The 18035-nt window shown below is 34.5% G+C and overlaps 1 protein-coding gene across 1 annotated transcript; it reads left to right on the forward strand.

The window, feature by feature from the left end:
• The first annotated feature begins 3648 nt into the window (after positions 1–3648).
• On the forward strand, positions 3649–5655 carry LOC134239570 (uncharacterized). Its single transcript, XM_062721735.1, has 4 exons — positions 3649–3747; positions 3853–3895; positions 4416–4493; positions 5405–5655. Exons 1-4 carry the CDS (start codon positions 3654–3656, stop codon positions 5622–5624), a joined length of 435 nt encoding a protein of 144 aa, XP_062577719.1. The 5' UTR covers positions 3649–3653; the 3' UTR covers positions 5625–5655.
• The last annotated feature ends 12380 nt before the right edge of the window (positions 5656–18035 follow it).

The raw sequence follows: 18035 nt of genomic DNA on the forward strand, positions 1-18035 counted from the left end.
TTTTAATAACAAGTTAAACAAGAGGCCCTTGGGCCTTATAGGTCACCTGAGTATCATGCAACAACTTTCACGTGATTGAATTCGGTTTTCATATTTTAAGCCAGATGCTATGGCATTCACAATTTTGAAAGAGGCACCATTGCTAATCATAACTATATACTTAACAATTGCTTAGTTTGGTTACTTAATACCCATAGGGAAGGTAGGGGAAAAAAATTGCATTTCAACCAATCAGTAATTCAGCAATAATCAGTAGTGCCCCTATGAACCCCTGACCCTAGGTCCACACATTGCACAATTTTTGAAAAGGCACCCTTGCTTATCAAAAATATTTGATTAATACAAACTAACAGATTTCAAACAATTCATTTTCAGTATATTAGAGTAGAAGCCCCCCCCCCCCTCTATGGTACCCCTAACCATTGAAATTCACAATTCTGGAAGAAGGGCTCTTGCTCATCATAACTATATAAGTAGTTCATCTGCTTAATAACCTGGAGCAGAGAAGGACATTTTCAAAGAATTCATGTACATGTGTTTTCACTATATAATCAATTGAGCCCCACCCTAACATCAGAATTCCTAACCCTGGGGCCTTAAAATTCACAATTCTGGAAGAGGCCCTTTTGGTCATCATAACTATGTACTTAATTAATATATTTAATACCCAGGAGCAGAGAAGAAAATTTTCAAAGAATTCATGTATTTTCACTATATAATTCATAGAGAGACCCACCCTAACACCAGAACCCCTGACCCTGGGGCCATAAAATTCACAGTTTTGGTAGAGGCACTCTTGCTCATCATAACTATGTGCTTAATTAGTTTATTTAATACCCAGGAGCAGAGAGGAAGATTTTCAAAGAATTCATGTATTTTCACTATATAATCAATAGAGAGCCCCGCCCTTACACCTGAACTCCTGACCCTGGGGCCATAAAATTCACAATTTTGGTAGAGGCACTCTTGCTCATCATAACTATGTATTTAGTTAGTTTATTTATTACCTAGGAGCAGAGAAGAAGATTTTCAAAGAAATAATGCATTTTCACTATATACTCGTTATAGCCCCACCCTAGCACTAGAACCCCTGCCCCTGGGGCCATGAATTTCACAATTTTGGTAGAGGACTCAATGCTGATTACAATCATGCAAACAGTTTGACTGCTTGATGTCCAGGAGTAAAGAAGAAGATATTTTAAAATTGCACTAATTTTAGTGGTTTCGGCCCCACCCCTCAGGCCCCAGGGGGGCAGGGGTCATGAAATTCACAATTTTTGTTCCCTTTACCCATAGATGCTTTGTATGAAATTTGGTTGAAATTGGTTCAGTGGTTGCAGAGAAGAAGCTAAAAATGTTCAAAAGTTTACGACCGACGTACGACTGACGACGACGGACGAAAAGAGATAGCAATAGGTCACCTGAGTTTACTCAGGTGACCTAATAAAAGTTAATATAAATATTCTGGCAAGTTCTATAACTTTATTTTACACAAATCCAACACTATTACAATAGATATGATGAGGAATGATGCCTCTTTGAGATTTGTGAATTTCAGGGTCCCTGGATCAAGGGTTCTAGTGTTCGGGCGGGGCTCTAAAGTTTATATAGAGAAAATTCATGAATTCTTTGAAAATCTTTTCCATTGCTCCTGGGTATTATGCCAATGATTTAAGTACATATTTATGATGAAGAAAGCTGCTTCTTCCAAAATGATTAATTTCAGGGACCTTGGGTCAGGAGTACTTGGACGGGGGTTTCATAGTCTGAAAATAAATCAATGGATTGAAATGTTTGGTATCTTTGAAATCTTTGGTATTAATCCACAATTTATAATGAATTACATTTATTATAAAATTTCTAAAATTTTGAAAGATGTAGCCCTAGGGCATGTTGTTCCTGTGGGACGGAATGCATAGCTGGTTATAAAATGGAAATGCATTTTCTTTTTGTTCATCTGATCGACCTCTGGGTATTATGTAACCAAAGTAAGCGTGCTAAAAAGCAATGGTCTCTTTCAAAATTGTGAATTCCATTGCCTCTGTTTTAAAACACATATTCAATTGTTGGAAAGTTGTTACATGATACTCATGTGACATATAAGGCCCATGGGCCTTTTATTACATTTCTACTACATTTCTAGCGATAACACCTTTGAAAAGATTTAGGAAACTTTAACTTCAAAATCCCTTAGGATTTTACATAATTCAACCTTCCCATACCTTAATTAAGATTTAGGAAATTTCAATTTTAAAATCCCTTAGGAGTTTGCATTATTTAATCCTTCCCAAACCTAAAACCTTTTTCTGTAGCATTAAAATTTCCATGCTAAAAATACTTTTAACAAAAGTCAATACAATTCTTCATTTCATTCATTTAAAATTATTTTTTAAAAGAAAAAAACTGGTAAATACACTGTTTATGTAACAGTTTTCAATTCTGCAGAAGTTCGTGGAACCAATATAATTATTAATTACATTCGTTGAAGGCTCACAATCAACTAATAAGGCGAAGGCTGTGTTGATTTTTTAGCTCTACTGGTCAAAGACCAGAAGAGCTTATGCGATAGTAATGCGTCCGTCGTCCGTCTGTCTGTAAACATTTTTTTCAAAATGCTACTCCTCCTACAGTTTTGGTCCGATTTCAATATAACTTGGCACACAAGTAGACTACACTAAGATACATAATTTTGTGCATCAGTTTTTGATTTCGATGAACGGTGTTGCCGTGGTTACTAAAAATAGAAATTTCTGTGAAATTCTTTCAAAATGCTACTCCTCCTACAGTTTTGGTCTGATTTCAATATAACTTGGCACAAAAGTAGACTACACTAAGATACATAATTCTGTGCATCGGTTTTTGATTTCGATGAACGGTGTTGCCGTGGTTACTAAAAATAGAAATTTCTTTGAAATTCTTTCAAAATGCTACTCCTCCTACAGTTTTGGTCCAATTTCAATATTACTTGGCACAGAAGTAGACTACACTAAAATACATAATTCTGTGCATCGGTTTTTGATTTCGATAAACGGTGTTGCCGTGGTTACTAAAAATAGAAATTTCTTTGAAAATCTTTCAAAATGCTACTCCTCCTACAGATCAGTATAACATGGCACACAAGTAGACTACACTAAGATACATAATTCTGTGCATCGGTTTTTGATTTCGATAAACGGTGTTGCCGTGGTTACTAAAAATAGAAATTTCTGTGAAATTCTTTCAAAATGCTACTCCTCCTACAGTTTTGGTCCAATTTCATTATAACTTGGCACACAAGTAGACTACACTAAGATACATAATTCTGTGCATCGGTTTTTGATTTCGATGAACGGTGTTGCCTTGGTTACTAAAAATAGAAATTTCTGTGAAATTCTTTCAAAATGCTACTCCTCCTACAGTTTTGGTCTGATTTCAGTATAACATGGCACGCAAGTAGACTACACTAAGATACATAATTCTGTGCATTGGTTTTTATTTTGATGAGTGGCAAGGATCATTTTTCTATTTATTGCTGATTTAAAGTCTCAAGTCCCAACTGCTACTTTTCTCTTCCTTTGTTTTAAGTATAAACCAGTAGAGCTACAGTCTCGACAGAGACTTCTGGTTTTGTGTTTGTCGTTTTATACCATACTCCTTCTTTTCAAGGATTTATAATGGAAGCAAGTAAAATTTACACCTCTATTGGACTATATTGGACTCATCTATTTATATTTGCCTTCATTCTCGTAACAACAACAATGGCTTCAGGTAAAATATTCTTAGACATATAAAAAACATACAAACTCGTACTTGTGGCTTAAGCTGTACGCTATTATTGAATATGTATGTATTTAGCTTTGCCTTTTGCTTCAGGGAATGACAATGATATAGACAGAGACTTCCCACCCGATAAAAGGTACTTCAATTTATATATAACAATTCTCTTTTAAGACTTTTCCGATCTTCTATATCGTAAATTAGTTTTTTTTTTAACCCTTGCATCAATCTGAAAAAAAGATATATATTTTTAAAATTCCTCTCTCATTTTAAGTAGTCATTTACGTACCTCACAGGCTTTATACATGTATGGATGATTATTTTCGTGAAGGGCAGATGAAGTGACAAAACACGGAATTTTTCGCAATTCTGTAACTTTAATCTCAAGACGAATGCATGTTCAATCGATACTATGTAACTGACACAATTTTATGATTGTACTGAATGCTTATTATTTTCGTAATACATGTAGGATGATAATGTGATAAAACACTGTCACCATATTGCAAATCTCTACTGGTAATTTGCAGCAAATTGATTGGTGTTTAGAATTTACATCGCGATATCTATTATAAAAGCATCTTAGTTTACGTTTCTCTTTAAAGTTTTTATTTCTTAGACTATACTATACCTATGTTATTTTATTTTTTCTCTTCCAGATATGCTATGATGTCATATGGTTTTGGGTCACGTGGTAGACCCCGTCCTTCGTATCGCTACTCGGGAGGTCGACAAAGGTAATTCAGATCAGATTGGTTAATTTCTACCAAATGATTTTATGAATTATAGTCAAATTAAATTAATTTTACGGTAAACACTTTTTATATGCATCATATCCATTTGATACGTATGGGCCTATATGGTTGAGGGTTCAAAGTTAGTGATTTTCCTTTTTTTCTAATTTGCGCAATCAATGTATCATTTTTTAATCAACATGTATTTAATCTTGTTTTATTTATAATACATATATTGTGCATATGATGCATATAGTATTTACAGTGCACGTTTCTTTTCTTGGTTTGAGTGCTTATATATTTACACAAACGGTATGAAGTAAGATACCTAAGAGTTAAAATTGCGTCACATTGTAATTGTAATTATTAGTTAAGAAATCGAATGGTTGACATTGTTAACACTTTGGATCTCGATGTAGAAGGTAATGCTTAATAATCAATTCATAGAGCCCTTTCAGATTTGAAACATCAAAATGTGAAACTCATTATTGAGAGATACATTCAATTTTATTTAATTGTTGTTATGTAACTTTGAAGATGAATGCATTTTGCAAAAGATGCAAAGACTTTTTAAAATGAAATGCATATTAAGTTCTTTATGGAATTCAACTCAAAATCTCGATAGAATTATCAAATTAAAATATTCAAGTTTGTACAAGGTTATGCTGATAAGTTATGCAACATTTAGACAGTCATTAGCTCCTTATTCTAAGATAATACCTCTAGCATTTATTTCATTGCAAGACCGTTCACCTTTGTCAGAAAATGTTTAATTAATCAATAATGATTCAGGATCTTTAATTGCTGTTATTCTATACATTAAGCTAATTTCCGCTACAATGGTTAGATAATGTATTTTAATAGCATAATGTTTCGATTTTTACCGCTGCAGTATAATATTTTTCGTCTTGTAGGGTTTCCAGCTCATCGCGTCCTTGGGAACAACTTCCGGACTATAAATGCTACCGGAAGCGATGCGCCACTTCCTCTGACTGCTGTAGAAGGTATAATGTGTGCGACCCCCATGTGAAGGTCTGTTACGACTGCTGGTATGGTTACAGCTGCCAATCATCTAGCGATTGTTGTCAGAGATACCCTCACTGCCACCCAAGGAAGAAAATTTGCTATAACTGACTATTGCAATAAATATGTACTTTTAAAAGTCGTTCCTTTGTTTGCTCTTTAACATCAAAGTAGTTAATAATGACGATGATGAAATTGATTTAATTTTTCAACTCCTTTCAGCGTTGTAAATGTGTTTTTCTTTTCTAAAAGATCTTTTGCTTTGTCTAAGTCAAAGAAAAACATTTGATGTTTAATAGTTACGTAATGGCTAATTTGTCAGAAATTGTTAAGATCAGTTCAATTGTGAACTGTCACAAATTAGCCCAATTGCTTTTATAATAATAATATCAAGATTGGCATCTATTATTCTTTGCCTTATGTCAACTGGCATGATCAAGAAATCAATAAATTTCATAGAAAAAGCATTTATAAAGTATGAAGACATTTTTCAAAGAAATATCCGTGAGTGATAAAAATACGTGGCAAGTCATCAGAAAAGAAATAATGTGAATGTGCTTCATGAAATATGCCGCTGTTAGAGTTCATGTCCTCAAGAATTCTCAACAATTTTAATTTATTTTACAAGCGAGAACAAATATTATGGCAACGAAGTCAAAGTACAATTTTTATTAAGTAATAATCTCACTAAAAGAAAATGTCAATTAATAACTATTGTATATTTATTTAAATATACACATATGGGGTGAAAAGCTAATTTTTAGCTCTACTGGTCAGAGACCAGAAGAGCTTATGCGATAGTAATGCGTCCGGCGTCCGTCCGTAAACAATTTTTCAAAATGCTACTCCTCCTACAGTTTTGGTCTAATTTCAATATAACTTGGCACACAAGTAAACTACACTAAGATACATAATTCTGTGTATCGGTTTTTGATTTCGATGAACGGTGTTGCCGTGATTACTAAAAATAGAAATTTCTGTGAAATTCTTTCAAAATGCTACTCCTCCTACAGTTTTGGTCTGATTTCAGTATAACTTGGAACACAAGTAGACTACACTAAGATACATAATTCTGTGCATCGGTTTTTGATTTCGATAAACGGTGTTGCCTTGGTTACTAAAAATAGAAATTTTTGTGAAATTCTTTCAAAATGCTACTCCTCCTACAGTTTTGGTCTGATTTCAGTATAACTTGGCACGCAAGTAGACTATATTAAGATACATAATTCTATATATCGGTTTTTGATTTCGATGAACGGTGTTGCCTTGGTTACTAAAAATAGAAATATCTGTAAAATTGTTTCAAAATGCTACTCCTCCTACAGTTTTGGTCTTATTTCGATATAACTTGGCACACAAGTAGACTACACTAAGATACATAATTCTGTGTGTCGAATTTTAATTTTGATGAACGGTGTTGCCATGGTTACTAAAAATAGAAATGTCTGTAAAATTGCTTCAAAATGCTACTCCTCCTACAGTTTTGGTCTGATTTCAGTATAACTTGGCACACAAGTAGACTACACTAAGAACCTAAAGAGACTTTATCAACGATCATTTTTCTATTTAGTTTCAAATCCCAGCTGCTTAAGTACATGTACTTCTCTCTTCCTTTGCTATAAGTTCAAACCAGTAGAGCTTCAGTCTCGACAGAGACTTCTGGTTACTTTTAAAAAATGCTGACAAGAACAATTTGCTTCTTTTATTCCTGATGTAAATGGAAACAGAACACCCATTGTATGAAATGATATAGTGCAGCAGATATCGACATATTTAAAAGAAAACGAATACGGATACTTTCTCCTGCTGTTCGTAAACTAATTGCGGGATTTGAACTATTTCTTCGTGCCATAAGCCTATAATCAACTGTCAGTTAAAACTATAAGATACTAGTACTATTTTTGTCGGAATGCCTGTGTATGAAAATTTCACCCTTTGTGATTCTCAAAATTACTAAAGAATTATGAATTTAAAAGGGATTTTTAAAAGAGCAAAGGCAATTAAGGAATTTTTATAGCAACTGCAATTAATAACATTGGACTAAAGCTTAAAATATTTATATAAAATAAGGATGATTTTCTAGACAAACGGCAATCTTAAAGCTTTTAAAAAATACCCACGGATGTTCTCATCATAGTTCCTTTTGTTTTTTTGTGGAACATGGGCCTCGGCAACAGTTTTCCATCGCACTATGTTTTGAGAAGCCCTTTTCAAATGTCCCCAGCTATGTTCACACTGTCTGATTTCCTCTGCACTTGACATTTGCAAAGTTGTCCTGGGACACCAAACTCGACGTTTTCCTTGGGGTTCCACTCAAGTGCGTGGTGTGTAATGTCTCCCAAATAGTTCTACATATTAAGTTTAATCTTTTCCGTTCCAGTGTTTCTTAAGAAGATTTTTATGCGCCCGGATATATTCTGGACGCATATTGTTTTTGTCCTGTCTGTCTGTCTGTTGTCAACTTTAACCTTTGCCATTACTTTTAAACCATAAGAGGTAGAGAAGCCCTTTAACTGACACCAAGTTCAATTACCTTGTCACCCTGACTGTGACCTCGATGCTAAAAATAGCTTTTTCGACCCTTTGCCACAACTCTGGAACCATAGAAGATATAGACTTCATATTTGTTATGCTTACTCCACTAGTTAATTTCTTTCGGATGGCACCAAGGTCGATAACCTTGACCTTTATACCAAAAATAGTCTTTTTTTGGATCTTCTCCAGAACTTTTGAACCAAGAGAGATTGGGATTTCATATTTAGTATGTATACTCCACTAAATCTTTCAAATAACACCAAGGTCAATGAACTTGTGACCTGTGTACTAAAAATATATCTTTCGAACTTTGATGCCGCCGGGTGCATAGTGTTTCACAAACATATCTTGTTGCCTATACATATATGTATTTTAATGTTAAACTTAGATTCCTTTTGTGTCCCCACCCTAGCCCATGAGCCATCATTTTAATAATTTAGAATCTACACTACCCAAGCATGGTTTCATTTTTTTTCTGGCCCACTGATCCTTGACAAGATTTCCCCCCCTATATTTTGCAATTTTAAACTTTGTTTACCTATTGTTGCCCTTCCCTACCCCCGGGGGTTATGATTTTAATAATTTAGAATCTACACTACCAAAGGATGTTTCCGCATAAATCATTAGTTACATCTTTTTTTTAGTGACAGGGTAAGGGTGATACCTGGTTAGTAAATTTCATACCTGTCACTAAAAACCTATGTAACAAATTTACCCCACCGATGAAACATTTACGTATTATCTGTGGTTTTTAAATATTTTCTCTGCTAGCCTACATGCTTCGTCACGCTTATACTGTGACTATTATGACGTCACATTGTGTTAGTTACTGAGAACATCGACGCGTATTGACTGAGTATAAGTAATCCACCTCCTTCACGTGTACAGACTTCAACCAATCGTAAGCCAGGATTTCGTCGAACAATCAACAGAGGTGGGGTCTAGTTGTTCTTCTTCGTATACATATATTCAACGTAAAACTTGGATCCCCTATTGTTGCCTCACCGTTAGCTTCATTTGAACAAATCATACTCCCCTTCATCAAAGGATGATTTGTATTAATTTAAAGAATAACTGTCTCATTTTTCGATGTGATCAATCGAATGGCTTGCATGATACTTCGTATAAACGCCGAATGCATAAAATGTTCACACAAGCCAATCGATTGATCATCGTCATGAAATCGAAAAATCTTACAGTTCAATTATTCCTTGTATTTACATACTCTTGATTCCGCCAATCCACGTGCTACAAGTCCCGCTTCTGTCTCTCTATTTGTCTCGCCTAGCACGTGATTTTTTTAACCGCGCCTATCGATGAGGAAATAAAGTACATTAACTACATTTGATTTTGTCTCGGACAAATTTAAAGAAATTGGAAATGTAAATATTTTTATTTAAAATTGGCATATAATGGTTCCTGAGAAGAAGCTGAAAATGTGAGCGTTAACAAACGGACAGAGAGACGGAAAATGGGGAATCAGAAAGGTTCAATTGAGCTTTCGGCTCAGGTTAGCTTTAAAAGTAAAACCTCCAAAAAAAAAAAAATAAACAAATAACAAAAACAAAACTGTATTAGTTAACATTCGTTTTTATTTGTTCTTCAGTACGATTTCCTACGTTGTAACATAAAATAAATAATTGTGAATCAAAAAAACTGTTCAGAATTTTTTCTTCAAACACAGGTATTTCATAGATATTTGTCGTAATAAGTAAAACATTATGGAAACTGGAAATTCAAAGTTTACGACAAATAACTGTGGAGTGAGATAGTCTGACAATAAAATTTGAACAGGCTTTTTGATAATCTTTCGTTCACGCAGAGAGTAGTGACAAACACCATTCCAAGGCCTTCCTTCGTAACCTCCACTTCCTGAAGAACAAACACTACTTGTGCTTACCTGGTTCTAGCACTACCTTCTTCTTGACGTATTGTCGTCTTACTTCACAGTTCCCATTACTTATAAAAACACGCTTTCCTGTTTATTATCATTACCATAACAAAACTTCCTCTCGTCAAGAAAGAATTTCTTTCCCAGTTTCTGTGAAAATTAATTTTAAAGTAAATCTCGTAAAAACATAATTATTTTTCCTGAAAACTTACCTTTGAATCAAGCACGATGAAATATTCCAAGGACCACAAACACGTACCACCAACCACGGTGTATTTTATGTAACATCCGTGAAAAGGAGGTTGTACTGTGGTCCCTGGGTGATCCTCGCCGACCCCTAGCGCTGGAAAGCGACAGCGGGGTTGCTGTGGCAAGGGCCCAAGAACCGAGAACTGACCCTAGACGCGAAAATCCAGGGAGGTTACGAAGTAAGCGTTGCTCATGGTTTTTGTTATTGCTTTTTGCGTGAAAGGACCCAGCTCCAGTCCACCCCCATGTTGGAAAGTGGAAAGATCTGGGTAGCTGTCCCGCTAGTTCCGATACAACAACAACAGGCGCTCGTTTATATACCTGAGTACACGTCAATGCTTAAAATAGAAAATAGCTGACGAGGGCATTTAATTCGGGATATTTCTGTATTTATTGTGCACTCATGACTGGAGGAATGCTGACAGTGCACTGTGTAATCTGTATTTGTTCGTAATATAAGATATCGATCACTCGTGATTATTCATCATCACCTGATGTCGTTGCTGTTGTGAAATATGCACACAATAACAATAGTTAAAATATCAACGAACATTATACCTTTATTTCTTCAACTAAATATTAACCATTTAAATTTTTGCATTGCTTTATCATTCCATAAAGGAAAATGAATGATTCAATATTACATGTGTCTTATTTTTTTTTAAGTTAATGTGTAGTACTTATGATTTTATACATAAAATAAAAAAGGGGGTTACATGTTGAAAAAAAATTTTCTATCATCTCAACACATTTGTACAGCGCTTGAATTTAAAATTAAATTCATTTTGAGTTTATATACATATATATTGTATCACCGTGTTTGTTTTAATAAAATGATTGCAAAATGAATAGATGAAGAATTGCTTACTCTTTGTCACATGTTTAATAATTTTTTTTGTTGTTAGAAGAAATATTATATCTGATCCCCCCTCCCCCAATCTTTAACACAGATTAAGATATTAAGGTAAGCTGACGAATAAATTAAACAAATAAAGGACACGAGACTTGTTTATTTCCTGATATCATAGCAACAAGCACCTGCCTCCGTTCTAATACATTACAAATACATTATATAAATGTCTTAGATCTTACATAGACAATTTTTATAAAAATTCTGTACACAGTCCGTAGAATTATTTTTCCCTTAAAAATAAAAATATGAAACTATGTAAAAAGAAAGATAACTCAGTCTGTTTTCCCTGATGTTCTGCTGTGCTATTTAAATAAATTCACGAATTGTTTTGAATGGTTTGTAATGGAGTGTTATGAAGAGATTTACTTTTACATTCGACAGCTGACTTTTACGTTTTAGTGATTGGAGTTGGTCTGTTTCAATTGCAGAATCAGTCGTCGATCTCTTCATAAAACTACCATGACAGCAAATAAACTGTATATTTTTACAACAGATTTAATTAAGCACTAGAAAAATTTTGATTTCTGAAATGCTATATTTACATGTAAAGGGTGGTAAGAAAGTTCGTTCCATGATGAAATATTTTCAAAAATTTCAAAGCAGTCCTTAACTAAAGAGATGAATTCTGAAGTCTGACAAAATCATAAGAGTGTGCTTTAGATTTATAGCAAATCATTTCTAGCAGGAAGTTATAGGATATTTCTTTCATATGAAAATATATGTGATATCTTTAAAGCAACTGATGATAGAAATGCTAGTCATTTTGAGTGAAAAATAAAGGATAATTTACTTTTGTTTCTTCAAAGCTCATCTTACATCAGAGAAGCTGATAAGCATCCAGGAGATCGCTTTTCAAAAGAATTTTTTTTAAAATTTTTCACCGAAATAATAATTTTTGCAAAGTATTTGAAAGGATGCGTTGACCTGTGTGCTTAATATATGTCACAAATATGCGTTACCCCTAATTTTTCTGTACAGACATAATCTGTTATAAATACTTATAATACCTGCCCTCCGCTTATTGATTCAACAAGACATTTGAAACCTTATCAGTAGCAAGAATGGACTCTGTAAACATAAAATGTAACAAAATGTAAATAGCTTATCATCGTATTTCTTTTTGAAAATAAAAGTAAAATATGGAATGAACTTTCTTAACACCCATTACATGTATATACATTTCATATTACGAATTGTTTTCTTTTTTTTTTGGCTATACATGCGTTAACCTATGGTGGGACTCTTTATCAGACTCATTCAGTGTTGATAAGAAGGTGGGTTATTCTGAAACTTTGAAAAACTGAATTCCCAATACGATAACAATGTCACCTCCTGTGTACTCTAATACAGGGTTTTGTTTAAAATGGATAGTCCAACATTATGTTTAATCATGATATGAAGGAAATAAAATCGATAATTTTAAAATATTACCAGACAATCAAAAATGGATATGAAAGTAATATATGTCATACATATTTAATCATATTAGAAAACTAAATGAAATGTTGATTTTTAAATGAGAATATCAAATTGATAGTAAAACAAGAGGCCCATGGGCCACATCGCTCACCTGAGTAGCTTTGACCATGCTGTTCTTTACCAAATTTCCCCCTTGTAATACATATTGTGACGCCACCCTTCCTTATGGGTACACGACCCCAGGATGCTTCCACAAAAGTTTCAGCTTTTCTGGCCCAGTAGTTTTCAAGAAGATTTTTAAAAGTATCTTCCTATATACATGTATTTCAGTGTAAAACTTATGTTCCCTATTGTGGGCTCGCCCTTCCCTCGGGGGTCATGACTTGAATAATTCAGAATCTACACTACCCCAGGATGCATCCACACAAGTTTCAGCTTTTCTGACCCAGTGGTTCTTGAGAATAAGATTTAAAAAGTTCTTTCCCTATATAATGTAGAATCTACACTTCCCCAGGATGCTTACATATAAGTTTCAACTTTTCTGGCCTAGTGGTTCTTGAGAAAAAGGTTTTTAAAGTTTGTTCCTATATATTTCTATGTAAAACTTTGATTTCCTATTGTGGCCCCGCCCTACCCCCGGGGGTCATGATTTGAACAATTTAGAATCTACACTACCCCAGGATGCTTCCAAACAATTTAAGTTTAAGCTTTTCTGGCCCAATAGTTCTTGAGAAGATTGTTAAAGTTTTTTTTAAGGTCTTCCGTTTCCAACGGAAGACCTTCTACTGATTCTGTCGGTAAAGATTATTATTCTTTTTTTCTTCTGCTTCCTAGACCGCAACTTTGAGGCCTCATATCTCACTCATTTCTCAACGGATTTCGCTCAAATTTTCAGAGATTATAGACGTCTATAAACTCTATCGGAATAGTGACTAAAATTTCAAAAAGTCACTTCCGGTTTTGAGTTATTTCCCTTTAAACGAAAATTTATAGGCTTTCGTTTCCAGACAAATGCTCAGAAACGGCTAAAGCTGGAGCAGAAATTCTACTGATTTTAGATAAAAGAAGAATTGAAGTTGTGCACATCGTTTTTTGTTTTTCGATTTCTCTGTACAAAATGGTGCTATATAGGGGTCAAAAATTAGAACGCTTAAAAGAACCAAAAATTACTCATATTTTGCTTTTTATCTTCTAAACTAAAAATATTTTGTTAAAATATATAGAACATAATTTGTGCAGAATTAGTAGATCTTTCAAATGATGTGTTGGAAAAAGGGCTGACCCCTAAATTAAGGGATCTAGAGGGGCCAAAAGTTTTTTCCAGATATCTCAAAAAGTATTGAAAATTTGTTATACATCAAAGAACTAAAGTTGTTGAAAATGTCAAGCTTAATCTAATGAAATCGTCAAAATACGTCCACCGTCGTCACTTCCGGTCAAACTGAAAGAAGTTGGAAAACGCGTATTTTTGCCGTTTTTGACAAGTTTTTGGGTAACATATGTCTCTGGGAACTTTAATTTTAATTTTCCGTGCGTCGTCGTCACTTCCGGTCAAACCGGAAGTAGCAAAAAATAGCTTATTCTTGCATTTATTAACATAGCAATAGAGGATTCAAAGCATTTTGGGCGTTATTTCTCATTTTTGTTAAAAATGAAAGCTACTTCCGGTCAAACAGGACGGAAGACCTACTCGTTGCTTTGCAACGAGCTTTGCTCTAGTTCTTTTTTTTTTCTTCTTCTTCCTAGACGCCAACTTTGAAGCCTCATAACTCACTCATTTCTCAATTGATTTTGCTCAAATTTTCAGAGGTACTAGAAGTTACTAAACTCTATCAGAATGCTATCTAAAATTTCAAAAAGTCACTTCCGGTTTTGAGTTATTTCCCTTTAAACGAAAATTTATAGGCTTTAGTTTCCAGACAAAGGCTCATAGACGGCTAAAGCTGGAGCCAAAATTTTACTGATTTTAGATAATACAGGGATTGAAGTTGTGCACATCGGTTTTTGTTTTTTGGATTTCTCTATTCAAAATGGCGCTATATTGGGGTCAAAAATTAGAACGCTTAAAAGAGCCAAAAATTACTTATATTTTGCATTTTATCTTCTAAACTAAAAATATTTTGTAAAACATATAGAACATAAATTTGTGCAGAATTACAAGATCTTTCAAATTATATCTCAGAAAAAGGGCTGACCCCTAAATCAAGGGATCTAGAAGGGCCAAAAGTTTTTTTCCAGATAGCTCAAAAAGTATTGAGAATTTGTTATACATCAAAGAAGCAAAGTTGGAAGTAGTCCAAAACTGCATATTTTTGCTGTTTTTGACATGTTCTGGGGAAATATTTGTCACAGGAAGCATAAAACTTAATTTTCCGTCCGTCGACGTCACTTCCAGTCAAACAGGAAGTAGCAAAAAATGGCTTACTTTTGCAATTTTCAACATAGATTTGGAAGATTTAAATCATTAAAGACGTCATTTCTCTTTTTTAAAAAATAAAATTTACTTCCGGTCAAACAGGACGGAAGACCTACTCGTTGCTTTGCAACGATCTTTGCTCTAGTTCCTATATATTTCTATGTAAAACTTTAATTTCCTTTTGTGGCCCTGCCCTACTCATGATTTAAACAGTTTAGAATCTACACTACCCCAGGATGCTGCATCCACATAACTTTCAGCTTTTCTGGCCCAGTGGTTCTTGAGAAGATTATTTTAAAGTTTTGTCCTATATATTTCTATGTAAAACTTTTCTTGTCGTGGTCCCACCCTAACCCCGGGGTGATGACTGAAACAATTTAGAATTTACACTACCCCAGGATGCTTTCACATAAGTTTCAGCTTTTCTGGCCCAGTGGTTCTTGCGATTTTTAAAGTTTTTTCTTATATATTTCTATGTAAAACTTTGATTTCCTACTGTGGCCCCGCCCTACCCCCAGGGGTCATGATCTGAACAATTGAGGATCAACACATGCACCCCAAAATGCTTCCAGATAAGTTTCAAGTTTTCTGGCCCAGTGGTTATTGAGAAGATGATGTTTTTAATGAGCCCACCTTATTTTTGTCTTTTCTTGATTACCTCCCCTTGTGAAGGAACTTAGCCCTTCATTTTATCAATTTAAACTTCCCTTTACCCAGGGATGCTTTGTACCAAGTTTGGTTAAAATTTGCCCCGTAGTTCTTGAGAAGAAGTCGAGAATGTGAAAAGTCAACAGACAGACGGACGACAGACAAAATGTGATCAGAAAAGATCACTAAGCCTTCGACTAAGGTGAGCTAAAAACTCTTCACTTACAAAAGTGATCTTTCCATCTACAAGAGATATCCTTTTTCAAAACATTTTAAATCTGAAACAAAAACAATTTATACTAACTTCCGGTGCTCCTGTCGCTGAAAAAAAAAACACATGCACTTTGCCATTAAAATCATATGGTAAGTGGGGGTCATTAAGTGAGATCAGTGCTCATAGTACCTCTATAATTTTAAGGCACATTCAGATGGAAAAGGTGCAGCAGTATTAGCACATGTTCTGGGTTTTCATCAGTAAGTCTATTCGAGAGGCAAGTAGAGGAAAATCGAAGGTTTACAAGTCAAGTAACACGTTTTGTTAAGTTATTGTTAAAACCCAGGTTATTAAAATTATAGTACAACTTCCAATTTTCTAAATTTTAATTTAAGCCGACAATTAATTGTTAGACTGATGTTCGTGAGAGTGATAACGTTGGGTGTGCCTTACCTGTTACATCCAAAGTTTCGACTATTTTGCGTTTTCGCCGATACATTCAACTGATGACACATTACATTTATGTCCTGCTGCTGCTTCAAACAGACTGCATGACGAATGATCGATTGTTTGTAGTTTACGTCCCATCACAGGAATTTACACCTTTATCTGGTTCTAACTACCATGGAACAGTGAGGAATCGTTATCTTGCCAACACCGGAGTCAGAGGGACTAGCAACGTTAATTAATATGCCAATCGTATGGCGCAGGAACAGTTGCTACCTATTTTCAGTCGCGACCGAGATTCGAACTCATACCGGTGACGACTGAAAACACTGAACAGTGACTCAGTGAGCGGCTTTATATAGGGGCTTTAGATTTAGCTTGCGACTAATCTAATATGGCTGAAAATTCCTTTTATGGGTCGTTTTCAGCTTTAAGATAATTGCCTGACGTCACGGCGTCAGGCACTACTAAGGATCACTATTTCCTAGGTGCGAAGCTAAGAGGTAACAGTTAGCCAGCAAAATTTTGTGCATGCTGATTTTCATCGGAATTTGTTACATGCGTTTTAGCAACAACAATTAGCAGAAAAATAACCATTTTGTTGAAACAATTCATTGATGTATTTATTTCCTTTAGCGTTTTGCTAGTAGCTATTTATTTCATGCTATTTCTTATACGGACATGTCAGTTTGACCTTTTTTCTGCGTTTCTATAGTACTGAATTAGTCCATTTGCCTTTTAGATAAGGGGTGCCACAATCATTTCGCGCCAAAATGTCAAATGTAAGTATTTGCGCCCTTTTCTTGGACTATTCTATTGAATGGAAATGAAAACTGCATGAATTATATAAAGAATGTTCTTTTTTGTCGGAATCTGGTCGAGCTTGGAAAAATAACATATCGGTGATATTGTGAAGTGAGTTAGAAGTTACATCATTTAAAGTAATACATGTAAAAAACAAAACGAACAAAAATTTCTTAAGAGGATGTACTGGCCAAATAATACATCTGATCATACCCCCCTTCAGGGGGTTTCCTCCTATAATGACAGTATAAACCTATGAAAGTGTCCTCTCCCATTTCAGGATTGAGAAAGTGTATTACTTTTTTGTTCGTACAAATATTTTTGATGTGGACCCCTCATTCCTGGGAAAAACTTCCTGAATCCGCGCCTATCGCCATTCATATATCGCAGTCAAGTTTGTTGGGTCTTTTAAGAATATAGAGCTTTCTTTATTCCACGTTTCCAACAATCTTTAATGCTCTGGCATATCCAAGAAACTATTAAAAGCATTCTGCATGTCAGTCATACCGTTAGGATTCCCAATTTCTTGTAGTATTATTTTCAGCTGTCTTCCTCGAAGCCTATGCTGTATGCAGTTGAATCTAATTTATGTAACCTTTACATATAGCCATGCTTTTCAGCATTAATCAATTATATTAGTTTTTTCCCTCTAAAACCATTTTTAGACTCACGGAGTGTGCATTTTTACGTTGCGGGTTCGAATCTACAGCGGGACATGTACATGCTTTCATTTTTTTTGGAGATACAAACAATATATAAGTTTTATAAAAAAAATATGTTCTTTTTCCCATTGCTCTGATGAGTATCATACAATTTACTTAAAATGAATACATGTTTTGTGCAACATCTTCATAATTTACTCTAGTGAAACAATTAAACACCCCCCCCCCCTACCCCAATGTATAAATTGTCATGCTTATAGGTTCTATAGATATTGATCGTATTAGTCAGGCAAGCTTTTTGAATAGCTGTTACTTGTTTTAGAA

Source organism: Saccostrea cucullata, unplaced genomic scaffold (genome assembly GCF_032062105.1).
Source record: "Saccostrea cucullata isolate Sc308-1 unplaced genomic scaffold, CSIRO_AGI_Scuc_v1 ctg8642, whole genome shotgun sequence".
Classification (NCBI taxonomy): domain Eukaryota; kingdom Metazoa; phylum Mollusca; class Bivalvia; order Ostreida; family Ostreidae; genus Saccostrea; species Saccostrea cuccullata.

What these genes read in the sequence shown, in the direction of transcription:
- LOC134239570 (XM_062721735.1), top strand. Translation starts at nt 3,654, where the DNA reads ATGGAAGCAAGTAAAATTTACACCTCTATTGGACTATATTGGACTCAT. An exon ending in AACAACAACAATGGCTTCAG is followed by an intron (nt 3,748 to 3,852) that starts GTAAAATATTCT and finishes CTTTTGCTTCAG; the next exon opens with GGAATGACAATGATATAGAC. An exon ending in GACTTCCCACCCGATAAAAG is followed by an intron (nt 3,896 to 4,415) that starts GTACTTCAATTT and finishes TTTCTCTTCCAG; the next exon opens with ATATGCTATGATGTCATATG.